The following is a 23,297-nucleotide window of genomic DNA, read 5'->3' as shown; positions in this document are numbered from 1 at the left end:
CCCCGTCAGAGGGAGCGAGTCAACGCTGACCCGCGGTGATTAAGCCCGGGCGAAAGGGGAGAGCACGGGCCTTAACCTTTGGGTAAGGACGTTTGGCAGCGGAGAGGAAGGGGAGAGGAAGAGGAGAGGGGCTGGCACAGGAAGGGGAGGCGACGGATGGCCTTTCATACCCAGTTGGGGCAGAGAGATGCTGCATCTGGCGCTACTGTAAGATCTCATGATCACTCAAAAACAGGACAGGGGATGCTACCGTGGATTGGATTTATTAGATTTCAATAAATAATCTGCATATAATCTAATATACATAACATAGTAATTTTACATTTTCTATGAAACAACAGACAACAGTTTAATTGAATTTGCCATTCAATTAAACTATGCCCTAAAAATATATTCATACTGATAGAGCCACAACAGACATACTACATACTGTAAATGTTAGTATGCACCACATACGAAATGCAACTGATTTTACAGAATATGCTAATCAATCTGCTCATGTATGCATGTATTACATCTATGCAACTGGATGAACCATGGGCATAACATATGAGTGAGTTGTTTGAAAAAGTAGTCAATAAAACCATTTTTATCAACAAGCAAACATTTGGTTTAAATCTTCTCTAATAGGCTGAAATGTCTCTTTTTGAGTGTCACTTAAGACAAACTAAAACTACCAAGACAAAAATCATTAAAGGGATAGTTCGGGTTTTAAGACACGAAGTTATATGGGTTCCCTGTCAGCAATGTTGTGCATCAGCACTGACTTACCCCCCGACAGCGTCCTGTGAGCCGAGATCCAGCCGGTTTTTGATCGTTTTTGATGCCGGACTATTTTCTTCAGCAGGTTTCTGGGGTCACGAAAGTAAAGTGTTTTTCTTCTCAAAACCATATGCGTTCAACAGAGTGATATATTTGCACCACAAAAACGTTGTCCAGCTGTCAGTAGCGCGCAGTGATAGGAATCGCGAAAAATAAGTAAGTGATAACGAGGTTTGAATTTTTCCTGGACAACGTTTTTGTGGTGCAAATATATCACTCTTTTGAACGCATATGGTTTTGAGAAGAAAAACACTTTACTTTCGTGACCCCAGAAACTTGCCGGACTACTTTCTTCACCATCAAAAACCGGCTGGATCTCGGCTCACAGGACGCTGTTGCGGGGTAAGTCAGTGCTGATGCACAACGTTGCTGACGGGGAACCCATATAACTTCGTGTCTTAAAACCCAAACTATCCCTTTAATCTGTCTGTTATTAAACTCTTGAGTAAATTAAAGTCTTTTTATTTGATTTCACACAGGCCAAATCTATAACAACAACTTTTCTTACACGTAAAAAAGGAAGCTAATCATTCCCAGCGCGTTCCCTTGTTGGCAAAGCTGCCTCGGTCTACATACACTCCAACTCAAGGGCACTCTCCATGGCTCCCATGGCCCATCACCGGCTCATCAGCGTCCATCACTCACAGCCCAGGCCCAAGGTGACGTGGACACGCTCTCTCCTGGTAACAAAGCACTCCGGCAACCCCTCACAATGAGAGCTAATAACTGCCAGCCCTTATGGAGGCTGTTCAACTCAATACCAAGGCTGCCTGACCCAACAAAGAGAGGTAAGGGGAGATGGGAGAGAGAGAGGGGGAGAGAGAGAGGGAGAGACAGAGAGAGGCATGAGTGGCTGCACGTCAGGAGAGCCTCGACGAGCAATAAGCAGCCAAGGTGGCTTGTGTGGGTGAGTCAGGCTATACGTGTGTGCTTGCATTTGTAGGTACGCAAGCTCCTGTTTGCATAAGTGTGTGTGTGTATATGCGTGTGTGTGTATGTGTGTGTGTGTGCATGTATGTGTGAGTGAACTGACACAGCAGCCAAGGTGCATGAGTGTGTGTGTGTGTGTGTGTGTGTGTCAATGTGTAGGTGTATGTGTGTGTTAGTGGGCTGTGACAGGCTGAGCTGCAGAGGCACTGTTGTAGTGTGTGTGTGAGTGCGAGTGTGTCTGTGTGTGTGTGTGTGTGTGTGTGTGTGTGTGCACTAGTGTGCATATTTATGTGGGAAAGTATATATTTGTGTCCGTGTGTGTGGTGTGTGTGCACGACTGAGTATTATGTATTAATGTTTATGTGTGTATGTATGAATGTGCATGTGTATGTATGAAAGTATATATTTGTGCGAGCCTGTGTGTTTGCATGAATGTGTGTGAGTGTGCATGTGTGTGTGTGTGTATGTGTGAGCCTGTGTATGTGTGAGCCTGTGTATGTGTGAGCCTGTGTGTGTATGTGTGAGCCTGTGAGTGTGTGTGTGTATGTGTGAGCCTGTGTGTGTATGTGTGAGCCTGTGAGTGTGTGTGTGTGTGTGTGTGTGTGTGTGTGTGTGTGTGTGTGTGTGTGTGTGTGTGTGTGAGCTGGCGCTCGGCGTCAGCAGCTTGGGCGTCGGGGCCGGCCCGTCCGTGTGATCCCTGTGAGAGGGCTGTCAGGGGCGCTGAAAGCAAAGCTGCAGAGCAAACACAGGTGGTTCAGGGCCAGGGCAGACCCCTCTGCTGAAGAGCAGCCTGCTGCAGATGACCCCAGCATTATCCACACTCTCCCACACACACACACACACACACACACACCCATATAAGGCCATCCAATCATATTCATACTCACTCTATGACACACACACACACACACACACTCATACACTCATATCCTCACACACACACACACACACACACACACACACACACACACACACACACACACACACACACACACACACACACACACACACACACACACACACACACACACACACACACACACACACACACACACTTAACCTCTCCAACTGAGACCCCCTGTCCCTCTGGAGCCCCCTTTCACTGCTGTGCTTAATATGGCCGTAAAACAGGTTCATCTCGACTCAAAGACATCTGGTGCACTATGTCCAGCTTCTTGTCCGGCCCTTACTGACCTGATACAAGATGGCACCAGACAATAAACATACCCAATTCTACACACTAATCTTCAAAAATGTTTCCGTGTTTTCCTACAAATTACCCACACGAGAAGAAAGGTCACCATCTCACTGACATACATCCGCATATTTCAGGTCATTTAGGTCTAATGGAAGCTTTTTACTCTTTTCGAAGAAAAAAACTCTACATATTTCATTGTAATATCTCACAATGTAAAGATGAAGGCTTTTGCTGGCATATACTTACTTTATTTTCTGAAGCCACTTTAGCTCAGTTCCTCTGAACCCAAATGTCAATCCGTGAGTCAAAGTCCTGCTCATTTTTAAATTGTTTTGGAGATCTGTTCCCGGCACTGTTGACTAATTTTACGACAGCTGTTCCTGGTTCATTTTAAATTAAAAACCCAGCTCTGTAATCCCAGGAGTCAATCTATAATTAAGGGGATTTATAGCAAAACCAAGTGCTACATTAATAACAAAATTTAATATATTTCTTAATAAGCCATCTTCCCAGCCCATTCAAGAGCAGAGAAAAAGGCAGATATGTGTTAAGTCCTTTAAAATCACTGGAACGCACTGGGCGTCCTTTTTGAATACGTGACAAATACTAATTTAGCTGTTATAACATTGCGGTCACCCAATGGTCATTTGAAAAGGTAAAATGTTTACCATAAACCATCCTGATTCCTCCATCACACCTATTTACAGCATATTTTCCATAAACTGCCGCTCAAAGTATGTTGAATTCACATGTGGAAAAGACTCAAAGACATACACATCTATATTGAAACCACTTACAAATAGTTTTTATCCTTGCTGTAATCTGTATCTGCAACTATGTAGGAAGATGCTGTGCATTACCACCTAAGCCCTTTGTCATCCCGCACCACTGCAAGCTGCTGACCAGCCATCGATACCCTCCGGCATCAGCTGTGATGCCAGCCAAGAGTAAAGATGGCAGTCAAAACACCAGAACAAACAAGCACGGACCCAAACAACACCCCCCCCCCCCTCCTCTTCCACACACACACACACACACACATCAATGCACAAACAAATACACACGTGCACATGCACACGCTCATTCTCACACACACACACACACACACACACACACACACACACACAGAGAGACCAGGTGCGGTAAACAAACCCTTACTGCTCACTGATTCAAAAAAATGTATGAAACCGCTTCAGCATGGAGGAGCAGTCAGAGTTCTCTCTCTCTCTCTCTCTCTCTCTCTCTCTGTCCCACGGCACATCTACATACATAGCTGACCTCACACTCTGAGCAGCCGTGCCCCGAACCCTCCACCGCCTCGTTCAAGTCAGCCATCTTGTTTCCGGTCTTATCACCTCCTCTCATTGCTTGCTTGCTGTTGACTCTGCTCGCTATCAAAACACAAGGTTGACCCCTCTCTGCATTTTTATGCTGCACGAGGCACAGGGGTTCATCTGATAAATTCAGTGACTCGGGCTGGGGGCCTTGTGTTTACCCAGGCCCCGCCGCCATGACGACAGCCACGACGACGATGACAACAGCGATGGCATCACCCCTGACAAAACTCCCCCCTCCACCCCCATGTTGCCGTCGCCTTCGACGTCGTTTGACTACACAACCCCCCCTACGCGCACGCGGTCAGCCAACAATCCCACAGTTACCTGTTGACAGGAAACAAAAGAGGCCCACCGTAGGCCTGTGTGGACTAATAAATGAAACATATGTCTCCGGGGTGGGGGTAGGAGGGAGGTCGGGGGGGGAATAGGGCATGTCGGGGTGCTTGTCTAAGGAGGTACCCCCGTGTCGGGGATGCAGGTGGGGGTTGGAGGGGGGAGTTTTTAAAGACAACACTGTTGGCAAACAGCCACCACGGCGTGCTGAGCGACAGTGTACACAGCACAGATATTCCAGGAGAGACAAGCCACGGAGGGGCTCGCTGGCCCCCTCATTTGTAAAATGCAGACGGATGGTCGAGGAGGAGGGGGAGGAGGAGGTGGAGGAGGAGGACGAGGAGGTGGAGGAGGAAGAGGAGGAGGGGGTGACATGGGAGGTTAAGGAGGAGATCCTTCTCGGCGAGAGGGACATTTACCTTGCGGACGCGGTCCTGATTGTTTTCCGCGGGCAGGTGTCGGGCGTTGTTTGCTGAGGTCTGGCCCTGCTCTTGTGCATGGAGAAGATCCTGTTCCAGTCGCTTGCACTGAGAAGAGTGGGAGGAAGGCAGAGAGAGAGAGAGGGAGGGAGAGAGAGAGTGAGAAAGAGAGAGAGAGGGAATAAAATAACATTGGTGAGAATGCAAGTCATTCACAAAGAAAACAGTAGAAGAGTCCAACCATATTCTCCTCATCTTTCAGCTGGAGTGTCTTTTGCGCTCACACACACACACACACACACACACACACACACACACACGGTGGTTACTGAGAGCACCATCTCAGTATTACTTGAAAAAATACAGTCATCAATGTAGGGATGTGGAGCTCTTTCTAAAGTCATTATTTGTTCAGTCTCCTCTAATAATACTGTAAGATACACAATTTCATACACTATATACCATTCACATCACACAGAAATGTCCTTGTTTCAACATTGTTCTAAAAGATAACTATTTGCTCAAGATACCTTCATTTTGTACACAAAGCACTAGGCTATATTATGTTTGTAGTTTCTACAGGCACATATTTACCTCACCTTAAAAAACACTAGTGTTCACTGAGTCTCTGTGAAAAAGTTGAACAGATATGATGAAAAAGAGTCTCTTAAGAGCCTTCAAAGTCAGTTTTTCATTACACTTAGCCTGAACTCAACATTTCAATTTCCGCCTAGTAGTAGTGATCGATTCCTAGTACCTACACACTTTCTATAGGATTTCTATGTGCTTTCTGTAGGATTCCTACATGAGGCACATTCACATTCACACAGCACCACAGCAAATCACGCGGTGTTCGTTCAAAACGCTCAGGTTTGGGTAGAAAAGAGGAAAATGTAAAGCTGGCGAGGAGAGGAGTAGATGTGATGGGTAGCATGTGTTTAAATAATGCTGAATCATTCAGCGGCTGCACCCTCTGCTCCTGCGGCTCTCGGACGTCATGTTTTCTTTCCTCCCCGTTTCTCCTCCTTTCTCCCTCTCCCTCTTTCCCCCCTTTCTATACCTCCACGGAGCGGCAGCTTGCACTGACAGACGGACCGTGACACCGGCAGGCAGGCAGGCAGACACTACAAACACACCAGCGGCCACTCGGATGCTGGCTTGGCCCGGGGGCTGGCCAAGGGCTGTTATTCTAAGGGCCAGGGGATGTTTTGGACCGGTCCATATGTGCGGCGGGTCTTCTCCATGTGCACATTCCAAACCGGGAGGACACTCGTCGGGAATGTAAACCGTTCACTCCATCCCCCCCCCCCCGCCCCTCCCCACCGCCCCTCTCTCTCTCCTCCGCCCACTCACCCATCCACCCGCCCACCCCTGTCCTCAGCTTGCGGCTCGGCGAGTGAGTAAGCGAGCGAGCCCACCGAACGTTCCGATGTTCAGCTGCTTTCCCCCCTCGACTCTCCAGCTTTGCCTGCGCAAACACAACTTCGCACACGCTCTCGTAGGCTCGCACAAATACAACACAACACACACAACACACACAACACACACACACACAGACACATTCACAGGGGCCCGGTGGGCCCCCGCTTCCCCAACTCCTGTCCCTTTCCTCTGCAGACTAAAATAATACGGCCGGCCTCCAGACAAAACACACAGCTCCTCTTTAGTGTCAGCCTGAGTTATGGCCTTCAGGCAACAGATGTTTGGGAGAGAACGCGTCCCCATCGCCGGATAGGAGCTCGGCCGCTCCGTGCGCGGCAGCGTGCGGCACCCCAAAGCCAAAAGCCCCGCTGTGGTGTACTGCAGTCAACCCTCCCGCTTTCCCCCACCTCCAACCACCACCTCCCCACACCACCCTTTCCAAACCCCAAAATAGTGTCGGCCGGGAGGTGAAATGGGGTGTGAAGAAACGCAGACACATTAGCCTAGTTCAGCTTTATGATCCTTGCTGTCGTGAGCGAGCCTGTCAATCAAATCAAACCGAAAAAAAAAGAAAAAAATCGCAGGGGGGGGCGGCTGGTGTAATTAAGACGTGGCGCGGGAGGCCAAATGAATTTTTCACTGTGGAAATCCAGAGGAAAGCACACTTCCTGGAAAACGAGGAGGGCAAATAGCACAAAAAAAAAAAAGAAAAGAAAAAGATGAGGAAGAAGAGGGAGAAATCTCGACTGACAATCAGAGCTGTAATTCAGTCGGAGATGACTGACTTCATTTTCTGTTCCGCTTCAACATTGCCGGCACTCTATCAAGATCGAGGGGGGAAAGAAATTCAATAATGCGTGTTGGATGAGTGCAAAGAATGAGCATTGAATCCACCCCCCCCCACCCCCCGATCTTGGAGACTGCAAGAGCATGAAAGAAAGGGAGAGAGGCAAAGAGGGAGACAGAGAATTAGAGAGAGAAAAAGGGAAAGAGAGAGGGAGAGAGGAAAAGATTTATGTCTCCCAACACTTATCCAGCTTTTCATATTCCAGCAGCCGGTTGGATGTAGCAGCCCTCTGCCTGCCACAGCAGGCTAATCCCTTCGAGATGAAGAGAGGGAGAGAGGGATTGATGAAGAGAGGGAGAGAGAAGGAGAGATGAAGCGATGGAGAGAGAGAGGGATAGCGGGAGCGGCAGGGGAGGGAGAAATCCTTAAGGATAGAAGTGCGGAGCGAGCCGGGCCTCGGAGGGATTAGGCCGGCGAGCGCAACACTCTTCCCAAATTACCCCCGGAGTCGGCGCGCGTTTGCCCTCCGTCAAAAGCAGGGGCCACGTTTGCGCCGAGCTGGTGTCAGGCCTGGGAGTTTGCCAGGGCACTGGAGATGGAGCTGCCCTTGGGTTACTTCAAATTGCGGGGTGTCAATTGAGGTGATTTCCCGACCGTTTTTCAGTTCAGTTGCTGTTGCTGTTTTTTTTTGCTGTTGTTGTTTTTTTTTCTTTTTTTTGCTGATATACCCATTAAAATCAACATAAAACACAAAAACAATCTCGGGCCACGGGTACAGAAAGATACGAGTAGGTGCTATCTAAAAGGAAAAGTGAAAAGTGATTTGTGGGGAAGACCTGAAGTCAAACATACTCTTAGAATAGTAAGCAGTAAGCATCCAGTAATGTATATACACACACACACACACACACACACACACACACGATATACACACAAGTCGTCTTATTTATTTATTTATCTATCAAACTGGAGGCATCTCAAGTCTAAATTGAGTCTGGGCATCAGGCTGAAGCTTTCTCAACTGGCGAGTGGATCACAAACCTGCAACTACGACCTGAAATTAAACCGCGTCCTGGAGCTCCACCTGCCAGGGGGAGACGAGTAACCCCCCCCAGGAGACTGTTTGCGCTCGCGGGAAGTCTCAAATTCAAGTCAGGTCCCTAATAAGTCATCCCTCCCCGCGTTGTAGCATCTGAGGGAGATTCATCCATATGTGCATGCTTCTACCCTGCATCAGCCTGTGGTGCAAGGCGTGAGAGAGAGAGAGAGAGAGAGAGAGAGAGAGAGAGAGAGAGGGAGAAGGAGAGAGAGGGAGAGGGAAGGGGGGAGAAGAAGAAAGAAAAGAAACAGCTGCCTTTTTTTCCCGAGGAGGTGCAGCCGCCGGCACAGTGAGCAGTCCATGTAGGCGCATTTGTTCAGAGCTCAGTCCGTCTGCTGCGCGGCCTTTCTTCTCCGCATGTCTTCTGCCCGCCTTTTCATTCCTGCCGCGCTCTGCCGGAAAAGGACCCGGGCCCGGCACCCGCAGGGCCGGCCACCGATGACGGCAGTGGCAGTGGCGGCGGCGGCGGCAGCGACGACGGCAAGAAAGGGATCCCAATCATAAATATTCCGGCAAATCCGGCCGCACGGGAAAAAAAAAAAAAAAAAAAAAGAAAGAAATTCTATCAGACCGGAGGAAAACAGTTTGCGCCTCTAGTCCGCGACCACCTACACAGATGAATTTCCTCCCCCGCCACGCATCTGTGGCTCTTTCAGCCACCAGTCTCATCTCTGATTGACATTCTCGCCACATTTCCCTGAAAGCAGCGAATGTGATAATTCTCTGACTCCATGTAATTGGATTACACAGAAAGTCACAACGCAACCAAAATAGAAAAAGAACAACAACAAACTGTAAAGACCAAAAAAATCAAATACAATTTTATCTGACCATGGATTAAAATGATTGAATAAAATGATGGTATTCATAATTGCTACCATATCCTTACAGTCTACAATGCAGAAATCCATACATTAAAAGTTAAGGTATGCTTTTTCCAGATACACAAAATATTATTCCACAAGTCAGCGGCATTATTTATCACTGCTCTTTGAACTGACTCATATCTTATACTCTGTACATCCTGCAAGTAGAAAACCTTCCTGATATGGATAAACCCTATAATAATTTACTCACAAATAAACTTAAAATAAGGCACTGCAGGATCCCCAGCAATTAAAATGAAAAAATGATAACCTCATTTGTAAACTGTGATTTCCTATTTTGAGTGCCAGCACCACACAGACAAAGCTGCCCAGGGAAACAGTGGGAAAGAATGGCAGCTATCAGCCTCCGAGCATTCTCTCTCACACACAAACCCCATGATGTAATGCGCGGTCTATTTATCAACAGAGAAATCCCAGACAAACACATCCAGTGGCCTACTATTGAACTCAATGATGTTGTATAATATCTGGATGTCAATATTTGGTTACCCACCTGTTTGTTTTCATTTCGCTCAAAATATGTGCGTAAGGAAGGTATATCAAATATTTGAGGTTGCGCAGCAGTGTATGTATCAACACATGATTTAAGTAGTTTGTCTATTTATTCAATGATCAAATCATGATTTAAGAATAAACACAGATGTATGCAATTTTGTGGACAGTTAACCAGACGTCTAGTATGAAAAGCGTACACACAGAAGGGGAGAGAGGCTGAGAAACATTGACAGAGAAAGAGAGATATAGCCAGTATGAGATAGAGAGAGAGAGAGAGACAGAGAGAGAGAGAGAGAGAGTAAGGGGGGACAGAGAGAAAGAGAGAGAGGTGTAGTACAAGTCAATATTTAAAGAGATGTCTTTGATTTTTTTTTCCACCTGTGGTGGAATCGGGTTCTTGACTTGGTACACAACAATGGTGTGTTAAGTGTTGGCTGCCTGAGAGTGTTAGGATTGACCCTTTCCAGGCGAGGAGGCGCGACGCTAAGAGCGGCACTAGCAGCCGTCTCCACAGGGCAGGGCAGGGCAGGCAGGGCGCCGGGGGAGGGCCGAGGGCCGAGGGCTCGTCTGCCAGCACAGCTCTGGCGCAACCTGGTACCTCGTGCCCTTGGAAGGTGGCAGAGAACTTTGCTCTCAAAGCAAAAAAAAAAACAAAAAAAAAGCTCATATGTGACCATTTAAAGCGAAATCAGTCGCTTTGCACACGTTATTTTGAGAAAATCAACAATAACAAACTTCCGGGTTGAAAAATGTTAAATTTCACGTTTTCGCATAATTCTACAGTATACAGCCTACAGTTTCATATCGTGAATGCATTTCACAGAAAAAACATACGTTTTGACTGTTAAACCCGGCGAAGATTCAACACATTTGCTGTCATTCCCGTTGTCCACGCGCCGCTTAAAAAGGTGATTTCTCCGTCTCCACAGGGCAGGGCAGGGCAGGGTGCCGGGAGAGGGCCGAGGGCTCGTCTGCCAGCACAGCTCTGGCGCAACCTGGTACCTCGTGCCCTTGGAAGGTGGCAGAGAACTTCGCTCTCAAAGCAAAAAAAACAAACAAAAAAAAAGCTCATATGTTCACATTGCTACCACTGGATTCCATTAATCAAATGTTTTTTGTATGCTGCTTCAGAAAATGCAAACTGAATCCAGCCAATTTTCTGAGATGGAGTTAGGTTTGATTTCCAGATGGTGTCAAAAGCATTGCAACTGAATAGGGCCAAGTGACATTCGCAGCAAAGCTTGGGTGTGGACACAATGAAATAAAACATATTCATAATGTGAAGATGAGGTGAATGTCCATAGCCTAATAGAAAGCCCATCATTTACCCAAAACATAAACAATCTTTCAATCCTAAGACTAATAGGTATTGTATGCTCATTATGATAAAATCATAAAATATTATTAGGAATATATAATATGACATAACATGCTGCAAACATGTTCATGATTAGGATCGGTTAGGATAAATCCTATGAATGGATTTATCCTAACACACTGTATGATCATACTATTGTCACTGTTTTTAGAGATGAAAATGCAAGGGTGAATCAAACAACCAGCACTACAGCATCGAATGGAACAATTTAACACGGAAAATGTGAAAATGTCGCAAGAGCAATTTGATATTTAGGCTTCTGCAATTCAGTTCTTCATTAACTGCCACCTAACAGAACTGACACCCAGAAAACAACCACAATACTGCCAAGCTTCAAACACAAATACTGATCCCTGATCATGTGGTGAACCCATCACCTTGATATGAGCTTCTTCTCCGTCTTTCAGCAGACAAGTGTGACATGTTCTGAGAAGAGGTACACTGTGTTGGTGAACCCATGCGTTTGCCTAAGACGTAAATTTCCCTGTATAGGCCATAAAGGCGTGTGTGTTTTGGACATTGTGGAGGGATTTGACTCCTAACCCTGAATGTAACAATAATGTGGGGAGTACCGGTAGTGTCTGTATTGTGCTAAAGAAGTCTTCTCTGAGCATAGTGTCTAATTTTTACATGGTTTTGAATGCTGATAAACTATAAGAAAGGGTGGAAATTCCATCCCAATTAAATGGAAAACCCCAAACAGGCTGCTTTATGTGCAATAGTGTGTGTGCTATGCAGTAATTAATTCAGCACTGTGTTTTTGCCTTTGAAAAAATAAGTAATATACAACTTACTTATGTTAGCGCGGTACCTCGCCTCAGAAAGGTAAAGTAGGTTAAAATTGAGTAGGTGCGGTGTGTGCATGTATCTGCTTGCGTTGTTTCTGTGAGCCTTCTTACCCTGGTTAGAGCGCTGTCTCTCTCCTCCATCACCGTCCTCATCTCCTCCGCCGTGATCTTCGCCCTGCGCTCCTTGGCCTTCTGTAGCCGCTCCAAGATGGCCACTCCGCTGCGCTCGATGCCGAGGGCTGAGTCTGCGCTGTTCACACGGTTCAGCAGCTCTTCCAGGTCCTGGACCCCCCCCCCCCATGCATAAACACAGAAATGAACTTTTCATAAGGCGTGATCTGACAGGGAAAAGTTTGCCGTTTGTAAAACACAAGGTGTACTACGTTTCTTTATGGTTGGTTATGACTATGGTTATTGTTATTTAGCAAAAAAAACTCAAGACACCTCTGGAAAAATGTGAGGTGCAGCAGGTACACAACATGTGAGGCACCCAGTGTGTTGAAAAAGCATACGCTTATACTGCCAATACAAAACAACAGCAAAAACACACCTCTCGCAGCATCAACAATGTCCTGTCCAGTCCAGAAGTGAAAGTCAATTAAACTAATAATATTTTTTTTTAAAAATCACTGAAAAGAAAACTACAGACAAGTTCTAGGACTTGATTAAAATAGTTTAATCAAATCCACCCCATATGATGTACTCTCTCTCACACACACACACACACACACACACACACACACACACACACACACACACACACACACACACACACACACACACACACACACACACACACACACACACACACACACACACACACACACACACACACACACACACACACACACACGTACACCCAGAGCCAGATTAAGCTTTTATAGAAAATGCCCCACAGACTGACTCATTCCCTAAAAAATGAGCATGCCCTTGTAGAAGACCTGAGAGTTGCTTTAGCATATTTCTCTTCAGCAGACGGAGCATATTCTGGGGCTATAATTAACACACACTCCCACTCTAAAGATTACCAAATAAAGTGAAAAAAAAAACCCTAAAAATAAAAAGCTAAAATACATCTATGACTGACTGAGGGCTGTATCCTAATTCATAAAGAAGATATGTGACACACTTTCACAGAACTGAACAGATTTTTCAAAGAATACGATATTTCTAAAGACGGTGGCAGCCAACCATGACCATAACTGGCTCAACCCTCAACCTTGACCCCCTGCTTATTACCTACAGTGGGCTGACTTTGGTGTTGGAACATCCTATAATGACCTGACTATGGTCTGGATCTGAAGCAGGAAAGGCAAAATGTACAAAATATAAGCAAACAAAGTCATCTCATCATGGAGTTTGTTTACTTTTCCCCCAACTAGATGAAGTGCAGAGCTTCACGGACACACCAGCCAACCATGCACAACAATATGTAGGCCACTTGCATAAGTTAGGTGAGCTATACATAGACTCAATGCTAAATCTGGCAAGCTAGATGTTTTTGAAGTTATCGTTGGAAGACAAAATGATCATAAGTGTAAATAAGTGATATACATGAAAGCACATGAAAGCATGGCGGTAGTTTCTTAAGGGTAGTGGCTAAGCTACAATGCTTTATGGGAAAAATGTGCAATTAAGTGATATCGGTGTGTGGTATCAGATAATTTTTATGACTATGGGTACGAGTCGAGCACAGCATTGACCTGATACCCGATGGCGGTATCAGCGCATACCTAGAATTTACAATCAAGAATCTGTGAAGTTCTGTGAATGCAGTAGTCCTCCTAATCCATCTCTGTCAGTTGTCAATCATGTGAAGTTAAGGTGGGGGAATTGGGCATGTGGGCTAGAGTTAGGATATGGGTCAAAAGTACACTTTTTCTAATAAATAATTGACAGATTTATTTCGCCATCGCTGTTTTCAGACTATATGAAAAGGATAACATATCTCAGTTAGCATGGTCAGGACAGGACATCCTTTTTTTTACCTTTTGTCTATGTTCTGAAGACCAGTCGATTTCTTCCATTTAAGACTTTATGAGATGGTACATAAAATAACACGGACACCACATGAATTCTCTAAAGATCGGAGTACAGCTTACCATATCATTTTCTTCTGGGTTAATACTCTCCAGCCTACATAAAAGACAGAGTGATAGGGGGAAGGGAGGGAGAGAAAAAGAGAATGAGCGAGAGAGAACGACAGATCGACAACACTGCCACCAGTTACCTTTCCTCTACTAGTGCAAAATGAGCTCTACTTCCTAAATCTTCCTCAACAGCCAGGTTTAAATTGCATTCTGTCAGTTTTGCACAGCTGGAGCACGAGACTCTCCTGGCTGTCATATTAAAAGTGCCACCAGGCCCCAGGCATTCACAATAATGCCCCCCCCCCTCCACACACACACGCACACACACGCACACACGTGCACACACACTCATACACACACATCCGGCATTGGAGGGCCAACAGTTAAGTTATTAAAGTTTACTACTATATATGACTGCTGGGATCAGCTGTTCATATGTGCCGATATGAGGCTAAGGGAGTGTGCAGCTCAATCATTGGTGCGGTCGGCCTTCATGGATGGAACCACCGTTACTGTAATTACAGGAGGCTCCTCCAGTGACTGCCTGAGAAAACCGTCGGATTTTACAGTTTGTCATTTGTGTCACTCGCTGCTGCTGTAGTATGTCCAAGAATCTGGGCACCTGTGAACCTCCAGGTGAGAAACACGGATGGGGATTTTATTTTTTTACAGCAATTTCCTTCCTCTTTTTTTTTTTTTTACTGCATGTACAACATTGATTGTGGTCATCTGTGATTCTGTTGTTGGCATGAGAGAGAGAGAGAGTTAAATAAAAATTACATCCTGGCTATAACATTATTGTTATGATATGACAAACCAACTGGAGCAACATCACACACACACACACACACACACACACACACACACACACACACACACACACACACACACACACACACACACACACACACACACACACACACACACACACACACACACACACACACACACACACACACACACACACACACACACACACACACACAGGCCTTCCATTTACTAGTCATGATGAGCTCTCCTCTTGTCAAGTGTGAGAGTGATTGATTGAGTGAGTGAGTGAGCGTGGGCATGCCATCTTGTGTCGCTCTCCTCTTCAAATGGCAAATCTGATTTCTGCAGCCCCACTCACAGAGGAAAAAAACAACAACTCCTGATCTCATTTACAAAGGCATTACACGCGGATCACCTCCCATTATAAAAGTACATACTCCACCACACTGGACTGAGGAGAGGCCCTTGGGAGAAGAAGAGAGTAGGGGGAGGAGGGATAATGGTTTAGAACTCGCCATGTTCAAGGAAAGATAATGGGGTTCTGGAAGGCCGTCAATTACCCTTGTTTTAGGGGGTGCAGCTGAAATGCGCTTGCGTTCAGCTCCGTGGCTGACAGGAATCTCTTCCCCGTAATGAGATGTGCGTGTGCGGGGAGGTATTTGGCATTCGGCTGACCTGGTAGGAATTGGCTTCATGTCCTGCCATAATTCCACCTCATTTAAAGGAAATCTGAATATTAATTAATAAATAATACATGGGACCGGTTGTATTAACAGTGAGGGTTCCTGGTTAAGAAATACTTCATTGCAGAGTAAGGTTAATGAATAAAAAAATTATCTAAAAATAAATTGTTAAACAATTTTTGCTCCTATTTTGTTATAACTCAGTGCTTGCGTAGACACGTGGCATTACCCAGAGGACTTACTGAAATATAGATTTCCCTCCTATAATATATAAGTTATATTCCCCATGTGGAAATGTAATTAGTGCCTTAAATGGCTGTAATATTGCCTGGCACCCACTATGAGTGGACAATGCAAGAGGCATACTTAAGGTGTACCTCACAACACACACACACACACACACACACACACACACACACACACACACACACACACTAATTAGTCTCCCTCAGACAGACCGGTAAATATCTATTGCACTGAAGGCCTGGATTGATTTCCTATACAGTGCAACTCTTGACTGACAAGCTTGCACCGCAAGAGAGGGTACTCTTATGAAATGTCACAGCCCTCCGATATATTTCCAAACCAGTCGATACTGGACCTCTCCCCTGCCAAGTCTTTTTCTGCATCCAAGCAGCTCATTCACCTTGTCTGCCAGTGGGAAGAACAAAGCCGAGAGAAAGAGAGAGAGAGTGAGAGAGAGAGAGAGAGAGAGAGAAATAGGGAGAAAGAGAAAGAAAGAGAGAGAGAGAGAGAGAAAAAAAGAGAGAGAGGTAGATAGATAGGCGCCGGACACAGAGATAAAACTGTGGTCAGCAAAAGCTCACCGTCATGAAGGGGGACGAGTTGAAACTGGAATGCAAGATTAGCATGCCTTAAACGCTGATGAGGCAAGTGACCTACAGGGATCTCATGAATAATGTTGAGGTTCATGTGCAAATGGGAGAGGAGGTTGATGGTGCACACACCACACTTACATTTCCACACTTACATTTCCACATGATTATTACTTTGTATTATTTTGTGTCCTTTTTAGTCTTTCACTGTACAGCACTTTGGTCAGCTCATGCTGTGTGTAAATGTGCTTTATAAATAAGTTTTACTTAGTTACTTACTTACTTACACTTTACTACCTATTTCACTCATTGCCCCTGACAGACTTTTCCCAATCATCATATTACAGGTAGCACTGTAATTTTGTGCCTAATACTGAAGGAGTTAACATTGGCTACATGTAATTAAACATGAATGGGGCTTTCTAGGCTTAAACATGTATCTTGAGAGAAGTGTGCTTGCAGAATCAGATTGTCATGCTGAAATTTCACGGGGTAATTTGCTAATATCAGTCGACGAACAGCCCATAATAACTGTGACATTTCACTGAAGTAGCCATGGAGAATGCTTGTGGAGTATGCATGACTCTTGGGGAGTGCTTGGGTAATCTGAGTGGGGTAAAGCTGAGTACGGCCAGGCTCGGTCACTCACTCGATGGCGGCCTGCTGGAGCTTCTTGGCGCGGAGGAGGGCCTCGTCGCGCTCCTCGTTGGCCAGCCGGAGACGGGCCATCACGGCCTGGTCACGCTCTCTCTGGGCCTTATAGATCTCCTCCACCAGAGCTGCAAGGACGGAGAGAGAGAGGGAGAGAGAAAGAGAGAGAGAGAGAGAGATATGGGATCAGATGAGATGAGATGAAGGAAGGTGACCCAAGTCAAGAGGGAAAGAGAGTCAAAGTGGAGGAAAAAGAAAAAAACAATGGAAAAGTAATGAGGACCAAGAGTCATGGAGGAATGAGGAAGAGTGGAAAACCAAGAGAGACGGTGGCGGTATGTGTCAGAAAAGAGAGATTGACATTCAGAAAGAGAGAGGAGCAAGGGAGCAAGAGAGGGAAAGAGGGATAAGAGAGACCGTGGAAAAATGGTTATTACTCTCAAAGTGAGGTGGCAATGGCGACTCAGCAACACAATAACGGGGCTAAGCTTCTCTAGTGGAAGGTTATTGCTGCAGAAACACAGTGGCACAGGTATTAACCATGGGGGAGAGAGAGGGACAGAGAGAGAGAGAGAGAGAGAGAGAGAGAGAGAGAGAGAGAGAGAGAGAGAGAGAAATAAAGAATGAAACTGAGAGATGGAAAGGCAGAGGAACAGAGCGAGGGAGACAGAGAGAGAGACAGAGAGAGAGATATAAATAAAGAATGAAACAGAGAGATGGAAAGGCAGAGGAACAGAGAGAGGGACACAGAGACAGAGAGAGAGAGATAGAGAGAGAGAAATAAAGAATGAAACAGAGAGATGGAAAGGCAGAGGAACAGAGAGATGGAGACAAAGAGAGAGAGATAGAGAGAGAGAGAAATAAAGAATGAAACAGTGAGATGGAAAAGCAGAGGAACAGAGAGAGAGAAAGACAGAGAGAGAGGGAGGAAGAGAAGGTGGCAGAGCGAGATGGACTCATTTTGAGGTGCTGGTCCCCCCCGAGGGTGGACGTGCCGTGCCCACAGCAATAAAGCACGGGGGTGACGCCACCACAGCAGCACCTCAGCGTCCCTCCAGTGGGCCGAGGAATGGGAATATTACACGTGACGGTCCAAAAAGTGAGGAGAGAAATGGGGGAGAAAAGAAGAGAAAAAAAGCAGAGGACATGAAATTGCACAGGGATTGGGGTTTTATGAAAGATCTGCCATCATCTACTGAATTTCATGAAGTTGTGTCATTAAGTAGTGTTCTGAGTGAGAGAGAGAGAGAGAGAGAGAGAGAGAGAGAGAAAGAGAGAGAGACTGGACTGGACTTCATGTGGTAGTGAATAGTGAATCTTTAGGCTTCAATACAACAACGGCTCACACAGTTCACATACGTGGTAAAGTACGGAAAGAGAACAGATGGTTGTGTCAACTAACAACTAACAAACTCCTTCCATGGAGGGGAATGCAGCCCCATACAGAATAGCATCTCATTGGCCCTAATGGCAGACTGAGAGCTGTTGGCTGAGGAGGCCCACGCTGCCACCCTCCTCCATTATTAGTCTGATTTACATTCCGCGTTCGTCGCTGGCCACCTGACCCACTCGCCCGAACCTGGGGGCCGCGGCGTGGAGCGGAGCGACGGCTGGCTAAAACCCACAAGATTTCGGAGATTACTAAACTGTCTGTGGCTCCGCCGCTAATCTCGCCGAACGGGGGGACGCGCGGATCCATCAGCGCCCTAATTCCCCCTCCTCTGCCGGCGGAGGGGTGGAGGAATGATAAACAGGGGAACGCGGAGCTAAGCCACGACAAAGTTCACTAAGAAAATCAATATTGCATTTTAGCTGGAATTTGCTCACGAAACGCCTCCCCTTCTCCTCTCCTCTCTTCGCTCTTCATGCCTCCATGCTAATCATATTAAAATGAGAATGGCTAACCAAATACATGTATCCTCTTTTTTTTTTTTTATTGTTTAACGAACAATTGGCGGACTAATTGCGCCTCATATATGTCTTGTGGTTTTCTTTTTAATTATGGAGTCGGAAGCTAAAAAAATGAGGATGGTATAAAAAGGGAAGCAATTACCAAAAAGATCCCCTGTACAATATTTAAATATTTGTACGGTGCAAGCTGGGTGCTGTTAAATTATATTCACAAATATTATTAACTACTGTGTAAGCAAGTTCATTTTGACCCTAAAGTTGTAGGCAAGATAAATTGCTAATTGTTTACAATATTGCCCAGACACTTGAATATTTATTTAAAGAACCCATTGGATACAGTCAACTGCAGTGATACACTGGGTGTAAAAAATGTGAGACCATTCATCTCTCTCTCTCTGTCTCTCTCTAAACCAATGAACGATGGCAAATGCATATTGGTTTGTGGACACAAGCTTTGGGAATCTAACTTTTTAGCTCTGTAACTTTCTCTTTGTTTGTACTTTGTCTTTTGAATGTTCATATCTCACACATGGCAGCACATCCTGATATGCTGGCCGGTCATCGGTGTGAATGACCTCTGCTCGTACCTCCAGCTCGATCGCAGGCCAGCGCCTCCATCTGGCTCTCCTGCAGCTGAGTGTCCAGCAGCTTGGTCTCCAGCTCCTTCTCTCGCAGCGCCAGTTTGTCCTGAAGCTGCGAGAAAGAAAGAAAGAAAGAAAGAGAGTGAAAAGACACGACAGGGAGAGAGAGAGAGAGAGAAAGTTGCAGTGCTAAGCGCTAAGTGCTAAGTGCTAAGCTTGTGGCAAAATCTCCACTACTTAAATCATCCCCAAGGTCAGTGAGTGCTAAATTAACATATCAATAAATAAATGAATAAATGAGGACAAGAACAAAAACAAGATCATCAGCCAGCTGAGTGCATGGAGTGGTCATGCCAGGCTTGGCATTTTCTGTCAGAGCTGAGGACCCCAAACTCATAAAGAAGGGAACATCACATTAATCAGCTGAAACACAGATGCTCACTTCAGTCCCATCCATTGCGTTATTTTCAAGATTACCGATACGAAATAATAATAATAAACATGAACAATAATACACGAAAATATCCAATGAAAAAAAAAAAAAATGTCCATGGGGTCCACTATAAATCTAGCCCCGAGTGATATTTTACTGGCGTTAATGATAGATTTAACCTCCTGTCTCGATTATTTTGCCCGGCGCTTGTGTCTTTTTCTCCCCCCTTAACACTCTGAAAACATGCTCCAGTGTGAGTCCTCTCAAGGCTCTGCCAGGACAAACAAGCTCTTGGGACGTGTTCCTGCCTTTCTGTCAGGAGTCACAGCCACTTGCGAAGCCCGGGGCATCAATTACGCTGGTTTTCAGAGCGCGGCCCCTGCCGACTCCGGGCGGCCAAGCCAGGGACGTCTCGCAGGCAGCAGCGCTGCAACCGAGAGATGTCCAGACCAAACAGCGGAACATCCATATTATTCATCCAGGCGACCATTTTCTTTTCAAACATACAGTGCTCAGGGTAAATGTTTTTCGGGGCGCGTGCCTGGAGGTCTCGTTTGATGGCTTGTGGGTTTGCATTTAGGAGGAGAGGAAAGAGGCGAAGATGTTTAGGGTTGAGGAAATGGAGCGTGTTCGAAAATGAGGAAATTTTTCACCCACTGAAGACTTTTTTTTTTTAAGTGTCAGGTTGAACAGCATTCTGTGAGTGAATCGTGGGTTATGAAATCATCTTTTACAAAGACAGGGAGAGAGAAAAAAAAATAAACATCTGAAGACCACAATGAGGAAAATGTATCATTGAAATAGGGACTTCCTGTTGACACTGTTACCATGGCTACCCTCTTCTATTGCGGTCCTCATACCAGCTTTCCCCACTGGTTAGCAGATGAACCCCATAGCAAACTAAACACACACTCTGACCTGAGACCAGCCTTTATGACAGAACATGTTCAATCCTTCCAGAGGTCTTTGGAGAGAAAACATGAAAGCAAAGCAGGAAAGCAAAGCAGAAAAGCCACTATGCCGAACAGACCATACAAGTGGCTTTTTCCTAAAGCACATTTTCTTCACTGCAATTTGATAACACAACCCAGTGACAAGTTAGTCACCGACATGACAACTATGGGTCTAAGATGTTATTGAGACTTCAAGTAAGCGCATAACTCCAGAGACAACCACATACAAATATATCAGATTTAAAAAAGGCCAGAAGAATACAGGGCCAGAGCTCTAAATGTCTGCTTAGTGAGGGCTCATATGACAGAGAGGAATATCAGTTGTGTTTGGAGTAGACTTGTCTTTGAGAGGGTATGTGTACACTGTTGAAATCACAATTCCAGTGTTAACGCCTTTGAACCATTAAATAAAAAAGACTTCTCAAATCCAGTAATCATGAGGTAAAAGTATAGCTATCCTGGCGTTCTCCTCCAAACAGTGAAAACACACATACACACGCGCACACAGTCTCACACACACACACACACACACACACACACTTACATATTTGGTTAAAGCTGCAGAAGGCACATACGTTTTGGGATTAAATCAGTGATCCGCCTGCACAGGGACACTCCACTGTCTCATAGTGTATTTACCTTTTTATTGAGGTCTCGCAGAGAATCCAGCTCTTTGAGCAGGAAGGCAATGTTCTTCTCTTTGTCCAGGGCTGGGACGAGCCGCGCGGAGTCACCTGAGCTGACAACTTTCATGCTCTCTGGGTCCTCCGGGGAGCCCCTGGAGTTAAAAAAGACAAAAACTTCATTACAGCGGCTGCCATATCAAAGCTCAGAGTGGGGCGATACAAATGAACCGTGCTCACACCTTGGCATGCATTTATCTAATACACATGGGATGCAATTTCACTCTTTCCCTGCATATTACAGTGCCTTATTTACTTTGTAATATTAGGCAAATCATACAGTTGACCTTTAAGGTAATATTGAGGTATTACCAAAGTGTATTGCTGGGTAAATTACTTCCCTCTTGTAGCCAGGAATTTGATTCATTTCTTATTAAAAGATATGTAGAGAATGCAAAGGCTCATATATTTATCAGAGGACTGTTGAGGGCTTTGCAGGGTTACCTCATTTCAACTCGCTTACAATGGACTGGGAGCAACGGCAGGTTCTATCGGTGTTAAAATAGACATGTGACATTTGTGACACAGACTCCCTGCAGAGCTGCAAGGGGCCAAACTGGACTAGATTACGGTGTTTCAATTTTTCTTTGTAATAATGCTTCTCAATGTAACATATTAGATCATTTCCAGCTTCCGCAAGACAACAGACAAAGCTTGCACCACATAATTTACTTGGAAGAACACAGAGCAATACGGAGTCATTTGTATTCATCCATAATAAACATGGAACTCAGTCAATCCCCATATTAATGATTTTTTGTTTAACTTAAAAAATATTTTATATATGGGCATTAATTCTATTATTCTATATAGACCAAATAATGGAATACATTGTGAAGTGTAGCTTGCAGAACTTCATATTACAATCCATAGGACATAGAATGTAGTAGACTTCTCAGACTGAAAATAAACACAGTCCCAATAGTAGAAAGAGAACGGGAAGGAAACTGAAATGAAAACATAACTTAAATAGGATTTAAACTGAGCTACTGTGTGTCTATGACTATTCCTGGGCTTCATACAGTGATGACAGTGACATGACAGTGACATGACAGAGTAAACCTTGGGGCCGGCAGATCGAGTATTAGCTGAGAGAGTGATCTGTGCCAAGGGCTCACCTGCGGGGAGGTGGCGCACTGGGCACCTCCGGCATGGAGAGAGGGTGTCTGTGGAGAGGGCTCTCACTGTGGCCCTCTGTGCCGGGCGGACTGCCCTGGACCTCCGGAGTCCGAACCCTGGGCATACTGGGCCTGTCCTGGTCCATAGGTCTGCCCGTGTCTGGGGACCTGTCCCTGGGGAGGGGAGAGGAGCCTCTGCCTGAGGTCTTTGGAGGTTTGGGTGGTGGAGGTGGAACTGCAGAGTGGACACAATGGATACGATGTCACATTGAAACACAGTGGGAGAGAATTTTCTTGAATTGCTGTGCAAAAACATTTGACCTAAAACACACGTGTCAAATGCCTGATTATATATTATTTTCATAATTGAATTAGTTTGACAACAACGCAACACAGTCATCTCTGACCCATGATACACATTAACATTACTATATCACACTAATTCAACAGTGCATGATGCAACTTGTTCAGAAATATTTGAAAGGGCAAGGAAGTGCGCAAAAAGCTTTTGTCAATATTCATGGCAGGCCAGAAATGGCGCGGCACACACACACGCACACATGCACACACGCACACATGCACACACACACACACACACAGTGCCTGCTCCTCATGAAAGACCAAGTGTGGAACAAACAATCCTAACATAAATCTGTTATCCTTGCCCGCCTGTTTTGGCACCCAAGTCACCC

At 45.4% G+C, this 23,297-nt stretch overlaps 1 protein-coding gene across 3 annotated transcripts in view; it reads right to left on the bottom strand.

The window, feature by feature from the left end:
- mipol1 (mirror-image polydactyly 1) overlaps positions 1-23,297 on the bottom strand; it is a 61,877-nt gene that overhangs the window by 18,569 nt on the left and 20,011 nt on the right. For all 3 annotated transcript variants that reach the window (XM_062523206.1, XM_062523205.1, XM_062523204.1), the window contains exons 5-11: positions 22,606-22,840; positions 21,444-21,582; positions 19,425-19,530; positions 16,925-17,054; positions 13,998-14,031; positions 12,007-12,177; positions 5,040-5,147 (exon numbers count right to left, since the gene is read on the bottom strand). In XM_062523206.1, coding sequence (XP_062379190.1) covers positions 5,040-5,147; positions 12,007-12,177; positions 13,998-14,031; positions 16,925-17,054; positions 19,425-19,530; positions 21,444-21,582; positions 22,606-22,840 — 923 coding nt within the window. The remainder of the gene's footprint in view (positions 1-5,039; positions 5,148-12,006; positions 12,178-13,997; positions 14,032-16,924; positions 17,055-19,424; positions 19,531-21,443; positions 21,583-22,605; positions 22,841-23,297) is intronic.

This window comes from Sardina pilchardus, chromosome 20, assembly GCF_963854185.1.
Source record: "Sardina pilchardus chromosome 20, fSarPil1.1, whole genome shotgun sequence".
In the NCBI taxonomy this organism is placed as follows: domain Eukaryota; kingdom Metazoa; phylum Chordata; class Actinopteri; order Clupeiformes; family Clupeidae; genus Sardina; species Sardina pilchardus.
Note: the sequence above shows the minus strand (reverse complement) of the source record. Positions and strands in the feature narration are given on the sequence as shown.